The following is a 19,998-nucleotide window of genomic DNA, read 5'->3' as shown; positions in this document are numbered from 1 at the left end:
GGTGTGCATGGCTGTGGACATTGCTGGCTCTGCTTTCAGGAGAAGGGAAGAACCAACTAATATCCCAAATCTCTTTAGCAGCTCACTGATGGCTGTCAATGTCCACAGTGGTGCCGTGCACGGCTCTGGGTTAAAGAGTTTTGCTCTGTTGTTAAAATAAGCATTAAAATTTCTGCATCTCTCTGCATCTGGGGTCAGCTGGGCACAAAAAGGGAAAAGGGAAAAACTGGGAGTCTCAGCATTTAAATCTGACCTGAGATCATGAATACTTTGTCCAGGATGGAGGATGAAAAATAAAAAAAAAAAAACCTAAACCCCAACCCAAAGAACTTCCCATGTGAGAGGTGGCAAGGGTCACTTCTGTGAGATTTGGAACAATAAATAATAAGTTTAGACAGGAATGTACAAGCTGAGGATGTTTGCAGCATGAGTGCTCACACTTCTATGCCTATCACAGGCTGCAAAATGCCCAGTGTGCTTCATACGTATATAAAAGGTATGCTCCTGACTTGACTCTATCCCACATAAAGAGATAAAATAAATTTCTGATGTAGAAGTAGAAAATTTAGCTTGTGAAATAGATATAGGAAGCAAAATTCAAGTGTCAGATGTTAAATCCAAAAAGTTTGTTTTTGTGGATTTGCTTTGATTTTTCTTTCTGAGAGAGCAAGGACCCCTCTGAATATTTGGCCTGAGGGAAATGGAGGCAAAAGAGGGTGATGAGACTTGCCCGAGGTCACTTGGTGAGTCAGGGAAGCTCTGGAAAGACAGTCTGAGGAAATATCTTCCAAAACCACTGGTGCACCCAGACTTTTTGTGCTACAGTGGAATCCAGACAAGGTTCTCTTTTGAAAGAACCTCAGCTGGTGATTTGAAGCTTTGTGTTTGAACTTAGATTTTGCTTGTTCCAGTTCTAGGACCTCAGCTGCTGGTAGACAGCACAGGATGGCAATATTGCTCTTAGGTAAAAACAGACTTTGAGGCATGTTGATAAAATAAATCTTTTCTTATTCTTCACAGAAAAAGAACAAACCACAAACTGAAAACAGAAATTGGTAAGATTCAATCTGGAAAAGAAAGACCTGAGGATCTAGTAATGCAGGCAGAAAATCTCTGGAGAGAATGTAATGGTTAATTCTCCACCACTTAAAATTGATGTCTATTTTTAAGTATCTTTCTAAATAAGTGCCACAAACTCTTACCCTAGATGTAGAGGCTGCAGTTTTCTAACATATGTCATGCAACAGCTCATAGTGGATGAGAGAAACCATTGGCAGTATGAAAAATAGTCATTTCCACATGACTAAACCACTCTGTTCCTCTAAAATAATTAAATAGTCAGTCCTTAAAGGTAAGAAAAAATCCAGTGCAGTGAGTGGGTTTTACTAGTCAAGCTGTGACTGCAGGGTCACTGCTCCTAATTCAGATCCCCTCTAAATAGCACTGGTGATGACTTTGCCTCTCTGTGACTCAAGTAAGCTTGTGGTGTTAACATAAAACAGTGCAACACCAAATTAACCTTCATTTCTACTAAGCTGGAAACTTCCAGCCTCCTTCTCTTAGAAAAGTTGCTCACAACTGTAAGAGGAATGGAATGATTGTGGTTGTAAAGGACCCATGGAGCCCAGTCCTGCTTTCTTGCCTCTAGTTCAAGATCTGAACTTTGTGAAGTTCCATGGAATACAGAAGGTCAGTTCATCACTCCATCAGATGTTTTCTTCAGCAAGGGGGATGGCAGAGGAGCCAAGCCCCAATGCAACAACCTTGGTAATGGTGGTAGCACATCAGTTTTTTTCAGCTTGTCCTTTGTGAGATAACTCATGCTTGAGGTTTACACTTCCTGGAGAAGGATTTACCCTGCAAAAGAAAAGACTTTTTGCATCATTGTAGAGTTCTGAATTGTGGCAGTTACTCTGTGTTGTAGTAAATTATACAATTCAGTTATGAAATCGAATTTAGTCACTGCTATTCTCTGCTTATTTGCTCAAGGAAGGATGCAACCAGCCTTGTCTGTGGTGTGTTCTGGGTCTTGGGTTTTCATCAACTGGACACGTGTGTCAACATCAGGACTTTCAAGCTGATTGTATGGACTACAGACCTCAGCCTCAGGTCTGATGTTGGGTGCTGTGGTCAAACTGTCTTTCTGTGAGAGGGAGAGAAAAGAAACTTTGGCCATCTTTGCCAGTCACTGATTTCTCAGAATAAAAGAAATGTTAGGCGAAAGAACAGGTCATGACTTTTGCATCTGTGTGGGTCAATGAACTCAAGGGCAAGACCTGCTCACTAGGAATAGCAAAGGAACAGCTGACTCTGCTCTGTCCTTACCCTACAATTACATGGAGAGGGCAACACCAACCTACTGTTTAGGACTCAGTGGCCACAGCAGGGCCTTTTGCTTTTAAAACATTGAATTTCTGAAAGAAACTAAAATAATTAAAGGCACATTCTGTCCCAGACCTTCTTTTTTGTCTTCTATGTGCAAAATTGAGAGATCGCAGATATTTTTATCTGTTTGTGTATAAGAAAAAAATGTTTGTGGTATTTTTTTAAAATATAGTTTGAGACAGAAGGACGATTCTTGAGGAACACCAGAGTTAGTACATATGTGTACATGCACGCTCACACAAATGCATGGATGTTAAATGTATACATGGGAATATACATATATGTAATACACATGATTATACTTGCACATATGCACATATTTGTGTATATATATTCCTATCAAATAGAGTGAAATCCTAATTATGTAGAAGTTACATGATGTTAAAACTGTTAATAGAATTAATATAATTCTGTCCACCATATCAAATTAAAATTATCAAATTAACCTCCACTTATTTCCCAAGATGTTAGTGGCTGTATGTGTTCAGAAACTTGTGTGCAAGCATTATAACTCGTGCCCTTTCATGTAATTAGGGCTGTTCAGAAACCTTTTATTTAAATCTGTTGGTTTTACCTTCAAACCTGGATAAAGCTGCTCTGGATTTGCCTATTTCTTTACTAAATACCTTTGTAAACCAATTAATATCTGACCTCTGAACACAGGATTGGACCTTCAAGTCAATCAAAGGCCTTTGAATATTTAATTTCTTCTCAGTTGATGCAAAGGAAGATGACACTTGTTCATTGAGGAACTCCCCGATGCTTTTAACTCTGTATTAGTTTCCTATGAAATTTTTACTGCTCCTTCTAGTCATATTTTTTTTATGGTTCGTTTTACAGAGTATGTGGATGCATGGCAACCCTTAAATGTGTCATCTGTTCTCATGGATTCATCCATTTCAAACTTTGAAGTTGTGCATGTTAGCAGAGATATATCCAATGACTTCTCCACTGCCAGAGATTTTTGTTTATCTGGTAAGAAATGGTCATTCACAGCTTTATAGAAAATACTGCTTGTGAGCCTGAAAACCAAGAACAGCTTTCTCACTTCTGACATGGATACACTGATTTTAATTGTTTTATAAAGACCAGTGTTTCCTGATCTGAGACAGGGCATCTGAAGTAGTTTAACTAAAGAGAGAAGCAATAGATATAAAAGGCCATACAGTAATTAGGTAATTTTGACTATCTTGGGCACAGAGATCTCTTACTTCTCCAGGCATTGTACAGCTGAGAGAATATTATAGCAAATAATTAAAGCAATGATGTTTTGTTTTTCTAAAGAACCACTGCCATTTTCTAAACCCAGCTGCCATTACCTAAAGCCACTTGTGGCAGTGGTGTGTGAGGGAGGGGTAAGTGAGAGCTGGGAGGAAGCAGGGAGTGAGCTGTAGTAACAGCAAAGAGAATTGCTTCAATCTACAGCCTGACTAGGCAGAAAAGAGTCCTTTAATTTCACATGACTGGGTAATCCTCAATGCCACAGAGTGGTAGAAATAAGGGAAAGCTCCCATTTACTCAGTAGGACTGTTGGAATTCAGATGAGGTTTTCAGCACTTTCCTAGATGATGTTTTTCTTCTTCCAAAACCTGTGATAATAGTTCTTTTGTTGCATTATTTCATTTTAAAGCCAGTATAACCTTCTGTCCTTTGGCAATTTTGGGGAATGTTCTGGGAATTTGAGGATATTTATGTCCCATTACTCTGAGTCACAGCATATCTTTGTGGCTTCACCTGTTGTAAAACTTTTCTTTTAAGAACAGGGTAACATTGTCATGCAAAATACTGTGAGAACACATTTTTACCTGCTCTTTTTCTTCATGCTTCACCTCACAGCTTGTTCAAAGAACCAGTCATGTACAGTGGTTACACTGGAAATCCAGCCTTCATCCATAAAGTGCATTTTCTACCCTGATACACAGATATGCACACATGGCCTGCAAGGGCACAGCTGCTGGGTTTTACTCAAAGAACCTGCTACCTATATCTATAGGAGACAAGGTAAGAACAGGCTAAAGCTGTGGAGGGAGGACCTCAACTGTGGTGGCCTGTGCACAGTTCTTGTGAATGGAGGACTGAGGAATTCCTCACCTCATAAAGCAATGTGGATGTCTCCTAGACACTTGTCCATGGCTGTTTCAGAGGAGTTACAGCCAAGAGGATGGGAAAACTGTCCCCAAATACTGTTTTAAAAATGCATGAAATCATAGTGTTACCCTCTGGTGTTGAAACAGGCATAATAGAGGAAGTCCAGTTTATGAAAGATATTTTGAGAGTGCAGAATAGTAAAACCAAACAACAACAGTAATGCAAGTCCAGCTCTTAGCTTTTTGTCTGCCGAAGATGCTTTGATATTCTCTTCCTTTTAAGCTTGGAGAATAACACTAGGAGTGTTGAAAAGCCACTGTCAATTGAAAGTATTAAGGACAATCTCTAGAGAAAACAGAAAAACCAAACAGATATCCCTGCTTCCTAAACAGGATGAAATAATACTTTAAGAAGTGAAAATTATTTAAGAGAGAAAAAGAAGTTGTGTAGCTAGTGTAGATAAAATTCTGTTGTTTGGTTACATACTTATTTGAAAGTGTAAGTTTTGTTGGGTTTATTCCCCCTGGTTTTTAAAGAGACTGCTTTCTTTTAATGTAAAACTAGTTATTTTTTTATTAAAGGTAATTAGAACCCAGGTAACAATAAGGGGGAAGGGAAGAAAATTTTCCCTTTCACTTAAATTCTGTGAAGTCAATGAGAACCTTCTACACTGAAACTCAATGAGAGGAAAAAGCAGTTTATCATTACCAAGTAAAACAAAATCCAACACTGAGACATAAAAGTAGACTTGTGTGTTTACTGTTCATTACAAGTTTGGTTTTAGTCCCATGACTTTGAATTTTGTTCCTGCCTATCAAATACATTGTTTTAGGAGAAAAATAGCAGGAGGTGTCACGTAGCTGTGTTTTAATGAACTATTTTATAGGAAAACAGTTACAGTAAACAGTAAATTGATCTATGTTTCATTTAAAGAACTGGACACTTTACAGCTTAAAACTATGGGAAGTGGGACTAATTTTCTTTTCTGAAATGATCCTAAGTTGAAAAAAACAATTTCTTTTTCCTCTGCTCCCCCTCTGAAAGATTTGCTTCTGCCCGTTTCTGAATCGGATTCAACCCCAAGAGTGTACATCCCGTCCCACGGGTATCTGGTGGGCAAATCCCAGGTGATCCAGGTGGGATCAGAGTGGAGAAGCATCAGCCAGTTCCTGGGGATCCCTTATGCTGCCCCTCCCCTTGGGGAGAGGCGCTTCAGCCCCCCAGAGCCATTTTCTTGGGAGGACACCTGGAATGCCACAGTGCCTCGGTAAGGAACCCTCGTGGTCCCCTGCAGGGGGAATTGTCCAGCCAGGGCTGTGGGAGCTGCTGGAGTGATGACTACAATAGTCATGTCCTTTCTTGCAAAGCAACCTACAGAGTACAGATAGATACAAGTCTGATACTTTGATTAGCAAAGGGAATAATTTCTCCATTAAAGCATAATTTCTATATGTTAAAGCATGCAAGCACCTCAAGAGAAAAGGAAAATTTCTGTACACTCCATTGCCTTGAATCTCTGCATAACTCCCTACCGTCTGCTGTCAGTTCATTTTCATTCTGAATAGTATTTATACAGGTATTTATTATATTTATACAGATACATTTTGCTCCTGCTGAGCCATAAATTTGTACACATTTCATCCAGGAGGGGCATTTATACACTGATGTAACCAGAAGCTGTGGACCTCATAAAGAAATTCTCTGCCTAGTAGTGTCCAAGAGATCAGGCTAAGGGGCCCAGAAAATCAATCTCTTCTGTCCAAAATCTGTTAAAAGGCAAATACTTGGGGACTTGAAACTGTATTTGGCCTTTGGTGATCCCATCCTTCAGGATGCACCTGAGCTGTGGAGGTGTGGAGCCACAGCCCCGAGTGCATTGCAGGAATCTGCTGGGATGTGATTTTGTTTCCTCAGGTGTTCAGTGGTGTTGGTTTGACACACACAGCACCAACTCTTGGTGTCTGAATCCCAGTGGGGTGCCTTGTAGGGCTTAGTTGGACCCACCTGCCTCTGTGATCTCCCCTTGTAGACCTGGAGTTTCAATGAGCAGCCTGGCTGAGTTTTTCAAAACAATTTGGGGACCTTTGTCAATCTGTTCCTGTCTTTTGAATCCACTGTGCTTGCTTAGTCCAATGAAGAGTTTGGTCATTGTCTTCTATTATTCATTTAAGGTTGAAAAACCCAATTATTTGAGTTTACACTTGGGGGATTGGAGAGCCATCACTTTATGTATAGAAACTGTTGATTTTTTTAGGATTCTATATATTCTGTAGTGATGTTGCTAAATATTTATATACAAGAAATTCACATTAGCAGAGTGCCATTACTGATGGAAGAGAAATATTTATTTATCAGCTTGGACTTGATAAAAGACTTAAAAAACTTTAAAAACCCAACCCAAACCAACTTGACCAAAACCACCAGTCAGCTGTTGGAGTCTCCAGCTCCTGGGAGAGCTGTGGACTTGCTTCAGCAGGTGGCAGCCTTTCTCTTGAGAGCTGGAGGAGAAAAGCTGTGATCACAGCTGCCCTGAGGAAAGCTGTATGGTCAATAGTGTAATACCTATTGTCCTGGCAGGTTTCCTACCTGGGAATTTGTATTTTTTCTGCTAAAAATGGCTTTAGCAGTTTTTTGTTTTGGAGACGATGTGCTTCACTATGTCAGTGTGAAAGTTGTTGAGTGACATCACTATCCTAGGGATCTCCCCCTTATGGAAAATAAAATTGTAGAATTCCATTAAGTCTGGTTCTTTTCCTTGTTGTTTTCTAATAATTTCTCCACAGCTTAATTTTACAAGGCATTAAAATTGATAATTTAGAAATAATTCTCTGAACTATTACCATATTTTCCGAAGCCTCTTTTGGCTTCTTCACTAATAAATGGTGATTTTTTTTCCCCCATAACTCATTGTGTGGAATGGATAAAGCTGTGAAATAGAAGGAACTGTCTTCAAAATAGGTTATCACTGGACAGCAAAAATCACCCTCTTGATTCAAGCTTGATACGCTTGAGCAGATGGATCTCATTTAGATGATATCCAGAAAATTATTTTCTCTACATGGTTGGCTGCTGAATTCTTATTGGAAGGGTACTTTTAACATTAATTGGCTCTGTTAATGGTCTGCTATGATGCTTAGAACAAAGAGATTTCAAAAATGTATTAAAATTTTGAAGTTATCAATTTTTCCCACAGACCATTAGAAATTAAACAGAATGAAATCTAGCCCACAGACTACTAGGAAATAAATCAAAATGTACATAGCCCACAGGTTATTAGAAATTCAAATAAATAACTAGTATTTTAGCAAAGAAGTGAATTTTGTAGGTGTGCAGGGGATACTATGACTGTGAGCTCCAGTCCTGCTCCCTTTAAAGCTGGTGCTAATTTTGTGTAGTTTATGTAAAGTGTGGGGGTTTTGAAAGCATATTTTCAAGTTTTAAGCTTTTTAAAGTGAGGCAGGGTTTCTGAGGAGGGATTCTAGGCACACAAATGCAATGCATTATGTGTATATATACAAACTCATATAGCTGTTGCTAACTTATAGGTGGGCATAGTTTTAAATGAGATCAAGATTTACAGATTTAAAGATTTTATTAACCTAATGCATCAAAATACAAGGAAGTAGCAGCAGTGGAAGAAAAATACAAGCCTTTTTTTATTGTAACTTTCTCAATCTGTGTCTCTAGGGCAGCATGTTGGCAGCCAGGAGATGGAGAGGCCCCGTCACAGTCTGTCAGTGAAGACTGTCTGTATCTGCACATCTTTGTTCCTGCCACCACTGTAAGTAAGAGATGTAATTAAAATCAAATTCTTTTGTGGCTGAGGATTGTCTCTTTCCAAAGTGCTTTTAATTGGCATGAATGGCTGTTTTTCCTGTGTTGTTCACAAAGCCTGCAAAGTTAAATTAGGCACTCTGGTGTCTTCACTGGTACAAGAGTATTCCCTACAGGCTTTGTGTGAGCCGTGTGGGGTGACTAGGAGGACAGCATACTAAAAAGCTAGAAATAAGAGAGAGACAGAGAGGGAAACAAAACACGAGAAGAAGGTGGCAGCAAAGGAGGAGAAATTAAGGACAGAGATGACAGTGTTCCTGCAAGCAGACCATCTGTCCAGGAGACAATAATGCAATACAATACATCAGCATTTACCACCAGACAGGGAGCTGCTGATGGCTTTTTTCACCCTCGACTTTACTGTTCCCCTGTTGACATCTGTGGGAGGTCTATTGGGAAATGAGAGTGGCATGCAATGCTAGATTTGTGGCTAGCTCACAGAGCTTAAAAATAGATGTTTCAAAAGTGGCTGGGCCACTGGTACAATATGAGGAATTGTCATTTGAAAGTCCTTGATTTTCTCATTCTAAACAGAAAAAAGCTGCAAGCTAAAGCCCTGGGGGGCTGGGGATGGAGATGCTGAATATCATGTGAATCCCACTGAAGAGTGGGCCCAGAGACAGGAACTTTTTCTTTCCATAGTACTGGCAATTTTCAGAAGGGGATGGTAGCTGTAATAGAAATTTATGAGTCTGTCATACCTCATGTATGGAAAGAGCTGGTTAAGCAATCTGACAGCAGCACAGAGAGTCCCTTGCAGGCCCATTTTAATCATCAGAGAGATCAGCAGTCTGTCTTCTCCCTGCACCATGAGGCTGTCATTTTGCCTTGAGTGCAGTCACCACTTACTGAAAACATCAGGTCACTGTCTCAGGCAGTTTGCCATGTATGCTTAAGAGCTGCTTTCAAGATAGTTTATTTGAAAGCATTGTATTTTCCACCAGACTAAATAGGCTTGTCTCTTTTCCTTGTTAGTCCTGTGAACTGAATCTCTCCTGTCTTTTGTAGATGTGTAAGGTAGAAGTAGGTCCAATCAAGAAAATCAGTTTCACATGCATAAATCTAGTCCAGGAGAGAACTAAAATTTCTGGTTTTGCAGAAGTAACTGGGAACAGAAGGCATTGCATTTTCCTGTCTCTTTTTGTAGTAAGCACTATTTTTTACTCACACGCAGAGAGATAGTTATATGTTTTCAGCCTGTGGAAAGTTAAATTAGCTAGTAAATATGGAATATAAAGTCTCCCAGAGTGCAGCAAATGCAGAGGTCATTCAGGAGCATTTTGAGCGTTAAAAAGAGCAGAGTGGAGGAACTGCTGCCTGTCACCAAAGGACTCTCAAAGTGTCAAGCAGTGAAGAAGGTGAATGACATAATTTTGCTTCCATAGCTATGTGTACCACAGTTAAACTGGCACTTCTGACTTTTTTCCACCTATAATCATCGCCACCTGTCACACTAGCTCAGCAAAGCTGTGCTTTGCCTTTATTTAGAAAGGGTTCAATTGTAAGATCAAGACTTAAAAATCTCCATTAAATAGGATTAGAAACCCTCTCTCCTCTTACTCCATTTCCTGCACATTCCCATCCTCAGTGCATTGTCCCCATTGCACTCAATTCTTTACAGAGCAATATTGTACAGTAGTAAAAGGCACTGAAGGGTGCCTGTCTTGGTTGAGTTTAGAGCTATCCCTGTCAAGTAGCTCATCAAGTGTTTTACAGAAGGATGAGCAGGGAAGTTTGACCAGATGGCCCCAACATTGTTCCCTTCCAAGGTTAACCATTCTGTCATTTGGAGATGGAGAAGATGCTTGTGAATGTTATGAAGCTTCTCAGACTCACAGCTGACTTGTCCTGGTGACTGCTGAACTTCATTACCCCAATTAGGGTTTGCACATGGGTCCTAAGCCCCTGTAGTCATGAGACCATGATGGAGCTGCTGGGTTTTTCATTGGTTGCTGCAGGAAAAGAATTGGGAATGCTACATCCAGACACTTGGCTCTGTGCACAGTCCCAGTCATAAATCTTCCCCGAACTACTCCATATCTATTGCAGCTGTTGAAAATGTCTTTGGTTTGCCATTTCCAAATTTTACTGCCCATTTTTGCCCTTCTTAAGCTTTTTACTGTGTAAAGTCACTCAGAATAATTTAATATGCAACTTACAGGGCAGCTGGAGGTCATGGTGCTATTGAGACTGTGGATTTATGGGAAATGCTTAGTGTGAGCCTCAGGCTTAACCATGCTGAGCTGAGGGTATGGAGCAGGCTCAATATAATTGTTAATACCATTTCAGCTGACACAACTTGGTGTGGTTGTATTTCAGAATGAATTTCCATGTGAAAACATGATTTCATTTTTTTCTTCCCCTCCCATCTCTCTCTGTGTTGCATGCAATGCAGAAATGGGAACCAGGGGTAAGGCACTGCAAGTTAGGCAGTTTCAATTCAAGAGAAGTTCACAAGAAAAAAACAACTGTCATAGTGGTTGTAGTGTCTTGTGTTTTCTTGGCAACATTGTTATATTCACAAGAAGCCTCTGAACTGATTCATCAGAGAGATAAGTGAAGAGTGCACACAATTGTGTGCAATTAAGGGCAGTTTAGGGTGGTTTGCCTGCTAACCTGTAATTTTGCAGGATGCTGCAGCCATCACTGCTCTGCTGCTTCTCCCATAGCGCCATTTGTGTTTTTGCTGGAGACAGTCTTTGCCAGAACAGATGGGACTGCTGTGTTTAGCTAAGCTTCATCCAGAAAATAACAGCAACAGAGCCCATTGCCCTCTAGGTGCAGGGAAAACCAACCCCAGATGTACTTTGATGCTGCTACAGGAGAGGAAAAAAAAAAAAAAAAAAAAAAAAAAGGAAAAAACCAAACCAACCTGCCCCCTTATGTTAACTGAAGGATGTTTCTTTTGAGTGTCTGTAACCTGCTGGTAAGTGCTGAGGTGTCCCGGGGCTGTTCTGCCTTTTTTCCTGTTCATGCAGCAGCAGCCTGGCTGCCGCCCTGCTGTGTGTGGAAGAGGGTCCATATCTGGTGCTGCTTTGGAAAAAAGCTTCTGTTTCTGTGCAAAATCAGGTGGCTCTGCCAGGAATGTTAACAAGGGTGCAGATTGGGGCTCCTTGCCATCCCAGGAATCCTGTTGGGCTCTGTTGGGGCAGAGTCCATCGATACTTTGTGAGATGTGAGTCTCTCCTCTGCAGAGACGAAGTCCTCTCTGCAGGATCCCTCTATGTATCTGGTGGGGGAAAATTTCCATGGGATGTTATCAATATCAAGGGACATTTTCGAGACTAGGCAGTGTTTGAGTGCTGAAGACTTGAGAGCAGGAAGCAGCTGTGCACTGCTATGAGTTAGTCTTACTCAAGATGGAGCAGCCCAACAGGCCTTTTCCTTCTCCTGTTTCCCACCTGTTTGAAATTTTCCTGCATGTTTGTGTAAAGCAGATGTGCTCTACCAAAGAAAAGCACACCACATGCTCGGTGGCCAAGGCAGCAGGAGCTGGCCTAGAGGTGATTTTGGCTGGTGGAATACAGTGGTGCTGTTAGATCTACCTTATACCTTATACTGGAGTTAGTGCCTTCTTTATGATATACAGGTCATTGCAGACAATTTGTGGACAATTGTGGACAACACACTTTAAATTCCAGACAGATAGGCAGATATTCCTCTTTATGGTCACTCTTAAAGAGCTATAAATGGCTTAGATAATGTTCACTAGGAAGCTGTGTTCTACCAAAGTGACCTACCAAAGCAGTTGGCAACAGGAATACTAATCTGGTCGTTGTCATGGCAGGTCAAAAACATGTCAGTTTTGCTGTTCTTCCACAATGGAGGGAGTTACAATGCTGAAGAGGGAAAGACAACCCTGGATGGATCATACCTGGCTGCCATTGGTAACGTCATTGTCGTGACGGCAAACTACCGGGTCGGTGTCTTTGGCTTCCTGAGCACTGGTAAGTCATGGATTTCCAGAGCAAACACAATTATGCATTCTGTAACTCTTCTGTTTCTGATTTTTATTTTTTCAAGAGTCTTGGTTTGGAAAGACAGGTGTCTTCCAGGGAAAGCCAGAACCTCCCTTGGAATCAGGAATGTAAACCCCCTCCCTGAAAATTATTATAATTTTGAAATTAAGGGGCTTTCAGGCAAAGATATGGGAATAGGAATAAAAGTTCTTTACTAGGAATATCAAAAATAAAAATAAAGTAGTACAAAAAAGCAAACAAACAAAAAAAGAAAACACTGACAGAGTCAGAACACAACCTGACACCCTTGGTCAGGTTGTTGGTAGCAGTCCAGTTAAGTCCTCCTGGAGTGACAGATGTGGTTCTGTTGGGGCAGAGATGATCCTGTAGAAGGGTGTAGTTTTCCTCTGAAGGTCCAGTGGTGGTGAGATGGGTCTAGTCTTCCTCTGGGAATCCAGTGGAAATAGGCTACCCTGGTGTTCTGAATCTCAGGTTTTTTCCAGGTAGGAATGGTTGGCTCCTCCCGCTGGATGGAGCATCTCACAGTGGGGTGATGTAATTTTATCAGTCGTGCAGTGAAACTCAATGGTCCCTTAAGATAAGACACCTGCCCCCTTCCACCCAGAGTTATGAGGAATGGATCATGGAAGAGATAAAGAAAACACCTCCCCAACCAGTTTCACCACATGGCAATAGAACACATACTTTTGGTTATATCTTGCATTCCAACCCAAGACAGAAATTTTTTTTTTAACTTGAGTAACCTGTATGTTTCACAGATTTTTTTTTAAATTATTTTGGCAAAAAATGGCCAAGAAGTAATGAAGACTTCATCTGAAGAGAAAAGGGAGAGGTTGGGGGAACAGGGACAGCAACAAACCAAACCCAATATCTATATCAAAGCACTGGCTGGACTTGTGCTTGCAGGTGGGATTCTGGATACTGAGTTTTTCAGACACATGTGAAGATATGTTAATATCAAAATTCCTGCTATTTCCAGTGGCCTACCATTGTGGGTAGAGTTTTTAATGTTTCCAACTTCCAACCTGTTCCATCCATGAAATTTTGCTCTCTTGTGTCCATGTCAGAGTGGGGAAGAGGCAGAGACAGATAACTGCAGGTTCATGGTAACAAGGATGCAAAGTGAGAGGATGGACTTATGGCACAAAGGAAGTTGATTAGTTCCTTAACAATTCAGCCTGACTTCTCTGAAGGACTTGCCCCATTTAATCTGAATCTGTACTGGCCTGGATGTGACTGAACATTTGCCTGTTCTCTGTTGCAACCCTTCCCCATGGTCCAGTGTAAAGGATTTTTGCTCTCCTATTGTCTCCTAATACCAATTACTATTAAAAATTATACAAATTCCCATTACAAACAGGATTTTGTCCTGTTAAAGAGGTATGAAAACACACATTCAATCTCCCTAAATCTTTGGGGTAGTGCTGTCTGGTCTTGGGGATTGTTTTTTTCATCTTGCCTTTTTTTAGCCTTGTCTTTTTAAACAAGTAGGGAACACTTTTCTTTCTGCCATCTTTCACTTCTGCCTGGGGAAGGGGAACTTAAGGTAGAGAGCCATTGAGAGAAAATGCAACAGCTGCATGTGGAGCTCTGTCTATTTCAGTCTGCTGGCAATCCTTGGTCTCTTTAGTGGGCATTTTAATTAATTTATAACTTTTAGAATGTCATATTTGCCATGTTTGCAGATATCTGACCTACATACTTCACCTCATGACCCTTTTGAGTGTTCACTGCTAGTGATGTTGGGTGGATTTTGCCTAGTTTGAGGTTATAGCTGCAGTTGTTGGTTATTTTTTTCCCTTCTCTGTTTACTGTTTTGTTCAAAGCTCACTCACAGCAAAGTGTCTTTCATTCTGTAAATAGAGAGCTGTCATTACAAGATACTTACTTATTTAGATAAGAATTTGGTTATGAGTGTATCTGGAGAAAAAAAAATCACTATTTTCATCAGTGGAAACCCAACGTTTATGAAAGAGATACCATAATTTCATTTTGTATAGAGCCAAATGCAGTGGGGTTATGTGCTGTGGGAGCTTCCAGTACCCAGCACTGCCCACACGTTACCTACCACCCTCCTTCAGCTCAGTGAACCTCACCTAGGTTTCTTCCTAAGTGGAAAATGCTGGTTGGGCTGAATATGGTGCAGCAGTTTTTATATGATGATGCATAATTTAGTGATCAGGAAAATTATTCAGTCTCTGTTTCACGGGGTTCCACCTGCATGCGCTAAAATGTAAATACATGGGCTTGGTGTGCATGGCTGGCACACATTCCTGCAAACCCTCTGTCTTGGTTTAGATGGACAGGTATCTGCCAGGGAAGATTGGAGTCTCCCTTGGAATGTAACCCCCATCCCCCCCTTTTCCAAATTATTATAAATTTGCAATTAAAAGGCTGTCAGGCAAAGATTTTGGGGATAGGTATAGCAGTTCTTTACTAGGGATATAAAAATACAAATGTTGTAGTACAGAAGAATAAGCAAGCAAACAAACAAACAAGAAATCCTAGAAAAACCCTGACAGAGTCAGAAATACAACCTGATGCCCTGTTGGTCAGGGTGTTAGAAGCAGTCCAAAGTAAGCCCTCCTGGAGTGGCAGATGTGGTTTTGTTGCAGTAGAGATGGTCCTGTTGAAAAAGGGTCCAGTAATGGTGAAGTGGATCCAGTCTTCCTCCAGGAATCTGGTGGAAAACTGGATAACTGGTGACACTTGTGGCTGTTTTTATCTAGGTGAAGATGGTTTGGCTCCTCCTCCCTGGGTAGAGCATCTTACAATAGTATGATGTAATGTGTCATGTCATTGGTGAGCTTTAATGGTCCATTAGCAGAAGATATTTCCGTGGGGGTAGTGGAACAGTGAACAGAGATAAGCAACACTGCACCATCTGAGAAGCAACACTGACCCATCTGATAAGCAACACTGACCCATTTGGGCAGAGATAAGCAACACTGCTTCACCGGGTTTCAACAGATGGAAGAGAATAACATTTTTTTCTTCGGTTACAAAACCCAAGACACCCTCATAGAGAGGTGGTTCATTATACACAGTGACTTTTTGGGGACCTTCTCCTGCTCCTTTGTTCTGTGGTCAGGGAAAGGTTCAGTCTTTCCTGGCCTCTTCCTCTTTGGGAAGTCCATGATGTGTGTTTGGGAAAATCGACAGTCCCAGACTCACAAAATATCTTAAGTTGAAAAGGATTCACGAGAATCATTGAAGTCCAGCTCTTGGCACTGCACAGGACACCCCAAGAATCCCACATTATGCCTGAGAATGTTGTCCAAACACACTCTTATATTGAACTCTGTCAGGCTTGGTGCTATGACAACAAATGGGTGATTATTTAAGTCATTAACCATTAACATTCCAGTCTCCTGCACCTGGTCCTTTGGAACTTTTGCCATTGGATTCAAAGGGAACAGGAGCTCACCCTTAGGGGTTCGCAGCAGGACTGTCAGAAGGCCCTACAGTTAGAAATAAACTTGTGAATAATATTAATTTAATTGTCCAACTAAACAAAGTGCTGAATACTTTCAAGTTGACTTGTTATAAATTGCAAAATTAGAATGGAAGGAATTAAATGGGTTTTTAGGGAGTTGAAGGGTAGTGAAAACAGAATTCCTTTTGTTTGGATGGAGTTTTTATTAGTTCTACAGTTGTTCTGGTCTCTTAATGACAGGGCTTTGGCAAAAAGTGGAAGAGCTCTTTTTCTTCTAAGCATAAAGGACATTTAATTTAATTTGCTATCACCCATTATTGTTGCAAAAAGTGATTCACATTCTTAGTAGTGTCTTCATTTCTTGCTTTATGTCCAGACAAATGAAGGTGAATTGTCAGTGTTATGGATGGCAAGAGTATGGAGAAGACAGTCATGTTTTTGTGTTTTATTCTTCAAGGATTCCATGAAGTCATATAAACCAGAATGATTTTCATGCTTTAATTTAGCACTATTGTTCTTCTTCTGTTTAGTAATAACAGAAGGAAGCAGACAAGGACTCTCATTTCTTTTCAGCTTCCTGTGGTCCTCAGAAATGTGATCTTTTCCTACAAAAAGGCAGTGGAAAGGATTCCTGGCAGACATGTTTCTTTCAATCTAACTCCTATGAATGTCCATTTGTGCATCTGTTCTCCAGTGTGGTACATTTCAGAACCCAGTTGTGGTTTTTGCCAGTGAAAAAGGAACTGGTTATATTTCTCTCTTAGGTGGTTTTGTTTAGTAGAGTAAAAACAAGGCAGATTGTGTGGCTGAAACATTTACATGGATCTGCACATAAAAATTTCTTCACCAAAGGAATTGTAAAACACTGGAACAGTCTGCCCAGGGCAGTGATGGAGTCACCATCCCTGGAAATATTTAAAAACTTGTAGATGTGGCACTTGGGGACATGGTTTAGTGGTGAACTTCGCAGTACAGGCTTAACAGTTGGGCTCAATGATCATAAGGGTCTCTTCCAAACTGAGTGATTCTATGATTTCACTTCCTTTGGAGTGGTCTCAATGGGGATGGAGCAAGCCCTTAAAATGAGATTTCCTTTTTAAAGACTGGGTTTATTGATGGAGTAAGAACTCTGGGAACTGGTCATCGTGTGCAGCACAAACTAAAAGAAAACAAAAAAAAAACAAACAAAAAAAAAAAAAAAAAAACCAAATCACAAAACCAAAAACTAAGCAGGGAAAATATTTCCTCCATTGCTTCACTGGTGTGGCTTGGGCTGATCATCGGAAACAATGGCTATAGGTCATAGTTTTTTTTGGCCATTCTGTTTTTGGCTGCCCTACTGAAAGGGCTGTCGTAACAATGGCTGTTGTCGTGTGGGCATCTCTAAGCTCTGCAAGGTTACCATTAATCTGTTCTCCTCTATATTTATTCTGTTGTGTAAACTGGTGTGTTCGATACCTCAGTAATTCACTACAGCAGTATAAAGGATGTACACTTTAACTGCTCTTTGCCCAAGACCTGTCCACAAAGTGGCATCTTTTTATTCCACTCTGTTAAATTTAATTTACTAGTTTCTGAACCTACCCTTATTTTAAACTTGTACTGTTTGGTCTTGGCAATGGAAGAAACAAATAGTTTCAACTGGTTTTCTATTCACAGCCTTTCTTTTTCATCCTGTGGGTTTTTGTTTTTTTCCAAGTTTTAAATGTGAAGAATTTTAAAACTTTGAAAATGAATGGCTCATTGTGGATTAAAAAGAAGTAGACAGTGAATAATCATTTTCTATTCCTGTTTTACAAACCATGGAGGAATTACTTATTTCTGCTTTTGTTGACAGAAAATCAAGATTATCTGCACGATTGCATCATTTGACGCATTCAGCATTAGTTCCTTATTAATCAAAATATCAGGTTACCACTTTCTGGTGTTCAAAAGGAGGTGATCATACTTAGGCGTGAGAAGGACATGATTAATTATTTGTTTGTTTTTATGTTTGCAAAAATATCAATATATATATATTAGATTTCTATCAGATAGACATAGGACAATCTCAAAGAATATAGACAGAAATATTATAAATTTTAAAATAATATCTGGAAGAGTGTAAAGGAGTTGAAGATGTTGTCGTTTATAATGTTTGGATATGCAGGGCAATTGTTAGAAGTATGTAGGAAGGAAACATACAATCAGGTGTACTCCAGGGAAACAGTAATTCTTATAGATCCCTTACAACTTGAGAACTTGGCAAATACACAGATTTTTTGTTTGTTTTTAATTAATTTTAAGATTGAGCTACTTATGTAGATAAAGAATCTTATGGCTAAATCTATGGATACTTGAGCCTGGATTCATCTGCCATGATGTGTCCTAATGAAGCTTAGAAGTTAAAGTGTTATTATTCTATCATTGGGACAAAGCAGCACCCCCAGGGCTGCCCTGTGGAGTGATAAAACTGAAATGGAGTCCCTGTGTAAAGTGATTTCCTTGGAAGGGACCAGACTTTTAAACTCTGGTATCATTTTTGTCAAGTTTTGGCTGCAAGAACTGCAAAATAATGTGGCATTTACACTAAACTTGGATGTTTATGGTTTTCTTTTCAGCTGTATTTTGTTTCCCACCCCAGGTTCTGCTGAGGCAAGTGGGAACGCTGGCCTTTGGGATCAGCTGGCAGCCCTGAGGTGGGTGCAGCAGAGCATCAGCAGCTTCGGGGGCGATCCCGGCCGCATTGCTCTGGGCGCCGAGCGCGGCGGGGCCGATGTCACCAGCGTCCACCTGCTCACAGGGACAGCAGGAACAGACCTTTTCAGGAGGCTGCTGTTGATGGTAAGTTCCATCCCTGCTTCAGCTTCACCTGCACTGTGAAAGGATGTTGGTGCAGAGATGAGGATGCTGCAGTGTGTGGGTGCTGGTTTTATTTCATCCATACCTTGACAGGGCTGTTATTGCTGTAGTTATTTTTCATCTTACCTGTGACTGTTATCTCCAGGAGATGGATACTTCACCAGGATGTACAAGAGATGCACTTTGGTGTTTGATTTACTCATAATAAGAATCCAATTTTCGTCACTGTGGTTTTTTGTGTATTATATAAATAACTTTGTTTCGTAACCTGTAGGTACAACAGCTTAGTTTCCATTCCATAAATACCATTGTTGGTCAGCAGCTTTTAGACCCCGAAACTGATGAGCCAAACTCCCACAGGTTAAAGTATCCAGTCTTTTTATCGGATCTTATGACACATTTCATTTAAAAGAAAAAGCAAGTTTCAGAGAATAAAAATCGGTTTAGAGATGGGCTTGTTTCCCGTCAGTAGACCATTTTCTCAGTCACTCCAGTTGATCCATATTCTTACAGCCTTTCCTGTGTTGTGTCTCAGGACTCTGAGATCAGTTTTGTCAGCATCAATACTGCCATTTATCTTCACAGCCCCAGAGAAGCTCAGTGTGCTCTGAAATGGGGCTTAATCACCAGAGGAGGTTTATACATCCAGCAGAAATGGTACCTGAACAGAATGAGGTCTGCTAGCAGTGTTGCCTTGGAACAGTGAGCAGTGGGATAAAGTTCTCTGTTCAGAAAGCTGAGGGCCCAATTAATAAAATGTTGCCTTGAAAATAATGACATCTTAATTCAGGAAACATTATTTGCCTTTTACATCCCTGTGGCTCAATAAGTTTATTTTAATTGCATCACTCTAGTGGAGAAGGCAAGGGAAATTTCTGAAAATTTCTGCTCATTGCTTATTAATTGGGTTTTTTGTGTCATTATCAGATAATTCCTCACACAGTTCCTAGATTTTTAGTCAGCTCTTGACATAGAATTCAATTTGCTAGCAGACCCAGAGTTCTTTTCTCTCTGTTTCCTCCTACTTTGAAGTCACAAACCCTTTACCAACATGGCTGAAGATGGGACCCACTGAAAACTGTGTCAGGACACAATGCAATTTAACAGCTGGGCCACTTAGGGAAGGGAAATGCAAGGGACCTCTTTGCTTATTTTTGCTTCTGGAGGGTAGTTCCACATTATACATTTTCTTTTATAAAAAAAAAAAAGTTTAAACTCATTCTTTCTCCTACAGGAGAACACTGAATAATGGAAAAGAGAAGCAAGTGAAGTGAGCAGACAGATGCACCAATTCTTCCCACTTTTCTAGTGTTTCTATCATTTTGTTTTTCCTGGGAATGTGCAGACCACTGTCTTGGCAAAAGCAGCATCTCCACTGAGTTGAGAGTAGTGTTAATTTCCAGTTTCAGAGTAGTGTTAATTATTTATCCTGAC

General features: G+C 40.4%; 1 protein-coding gene across 1 annotated transcript in view; it reads left to right on the top strand.

The window, feature by feature from the left end:
• The window catches only part of TG (thyroglobulin), a 147,715-nt gene that overhangs the window by 65,843 nt on the left and 61,874 nt on the right, over positions 1-19,998 (top strand). Inside the window, exons 36-41 of the mRNA XM_066175694.1 lie at positions 3,226-3,360; positions 4,222-4,386; positions 5,518-5,740; positions 8,161-8,254; positions 12,095-12,254; positions 18,347-18,546. Of these exons, the coding sequence (XP_066031791.1) occupies positions 3,226-3,360; positions 4,222-4,386; positions 5,518-5,740; positions 8,161-8,254; positions 12,095-12,254; positions 18,347-18,546 (977 nt within the window). The remainder of the gene's footprint in view (positions 1-3,225; positions 3,361-4,221; positions 4,387-5,517; positions 5,741-8,160; positions 8,255-12,094; positions 12,255-18,346; positions 18,547-19,998) is intronic.

Source organism: Chamaea fasciata, unplaced genomic scaffold, assembly GCF_029207755.1.
Source record: "Chamaea fasciata isolate MVZ Bird 193981 ecotype frontalis unplaced genomic scaffold, bChaFas1.0.hap1 SCAF_1, whole genome shotgun sequence".
Classification (NCBI taxonomy): Eukaryota; Metazoa; Chordata; class Aves; order Passeriformes; family Sylviidae; genus Chamaea; species Chamaea fasciata.
This window is presented reverse-complemented; position numbering and strand designations above follow the sequence as displayed.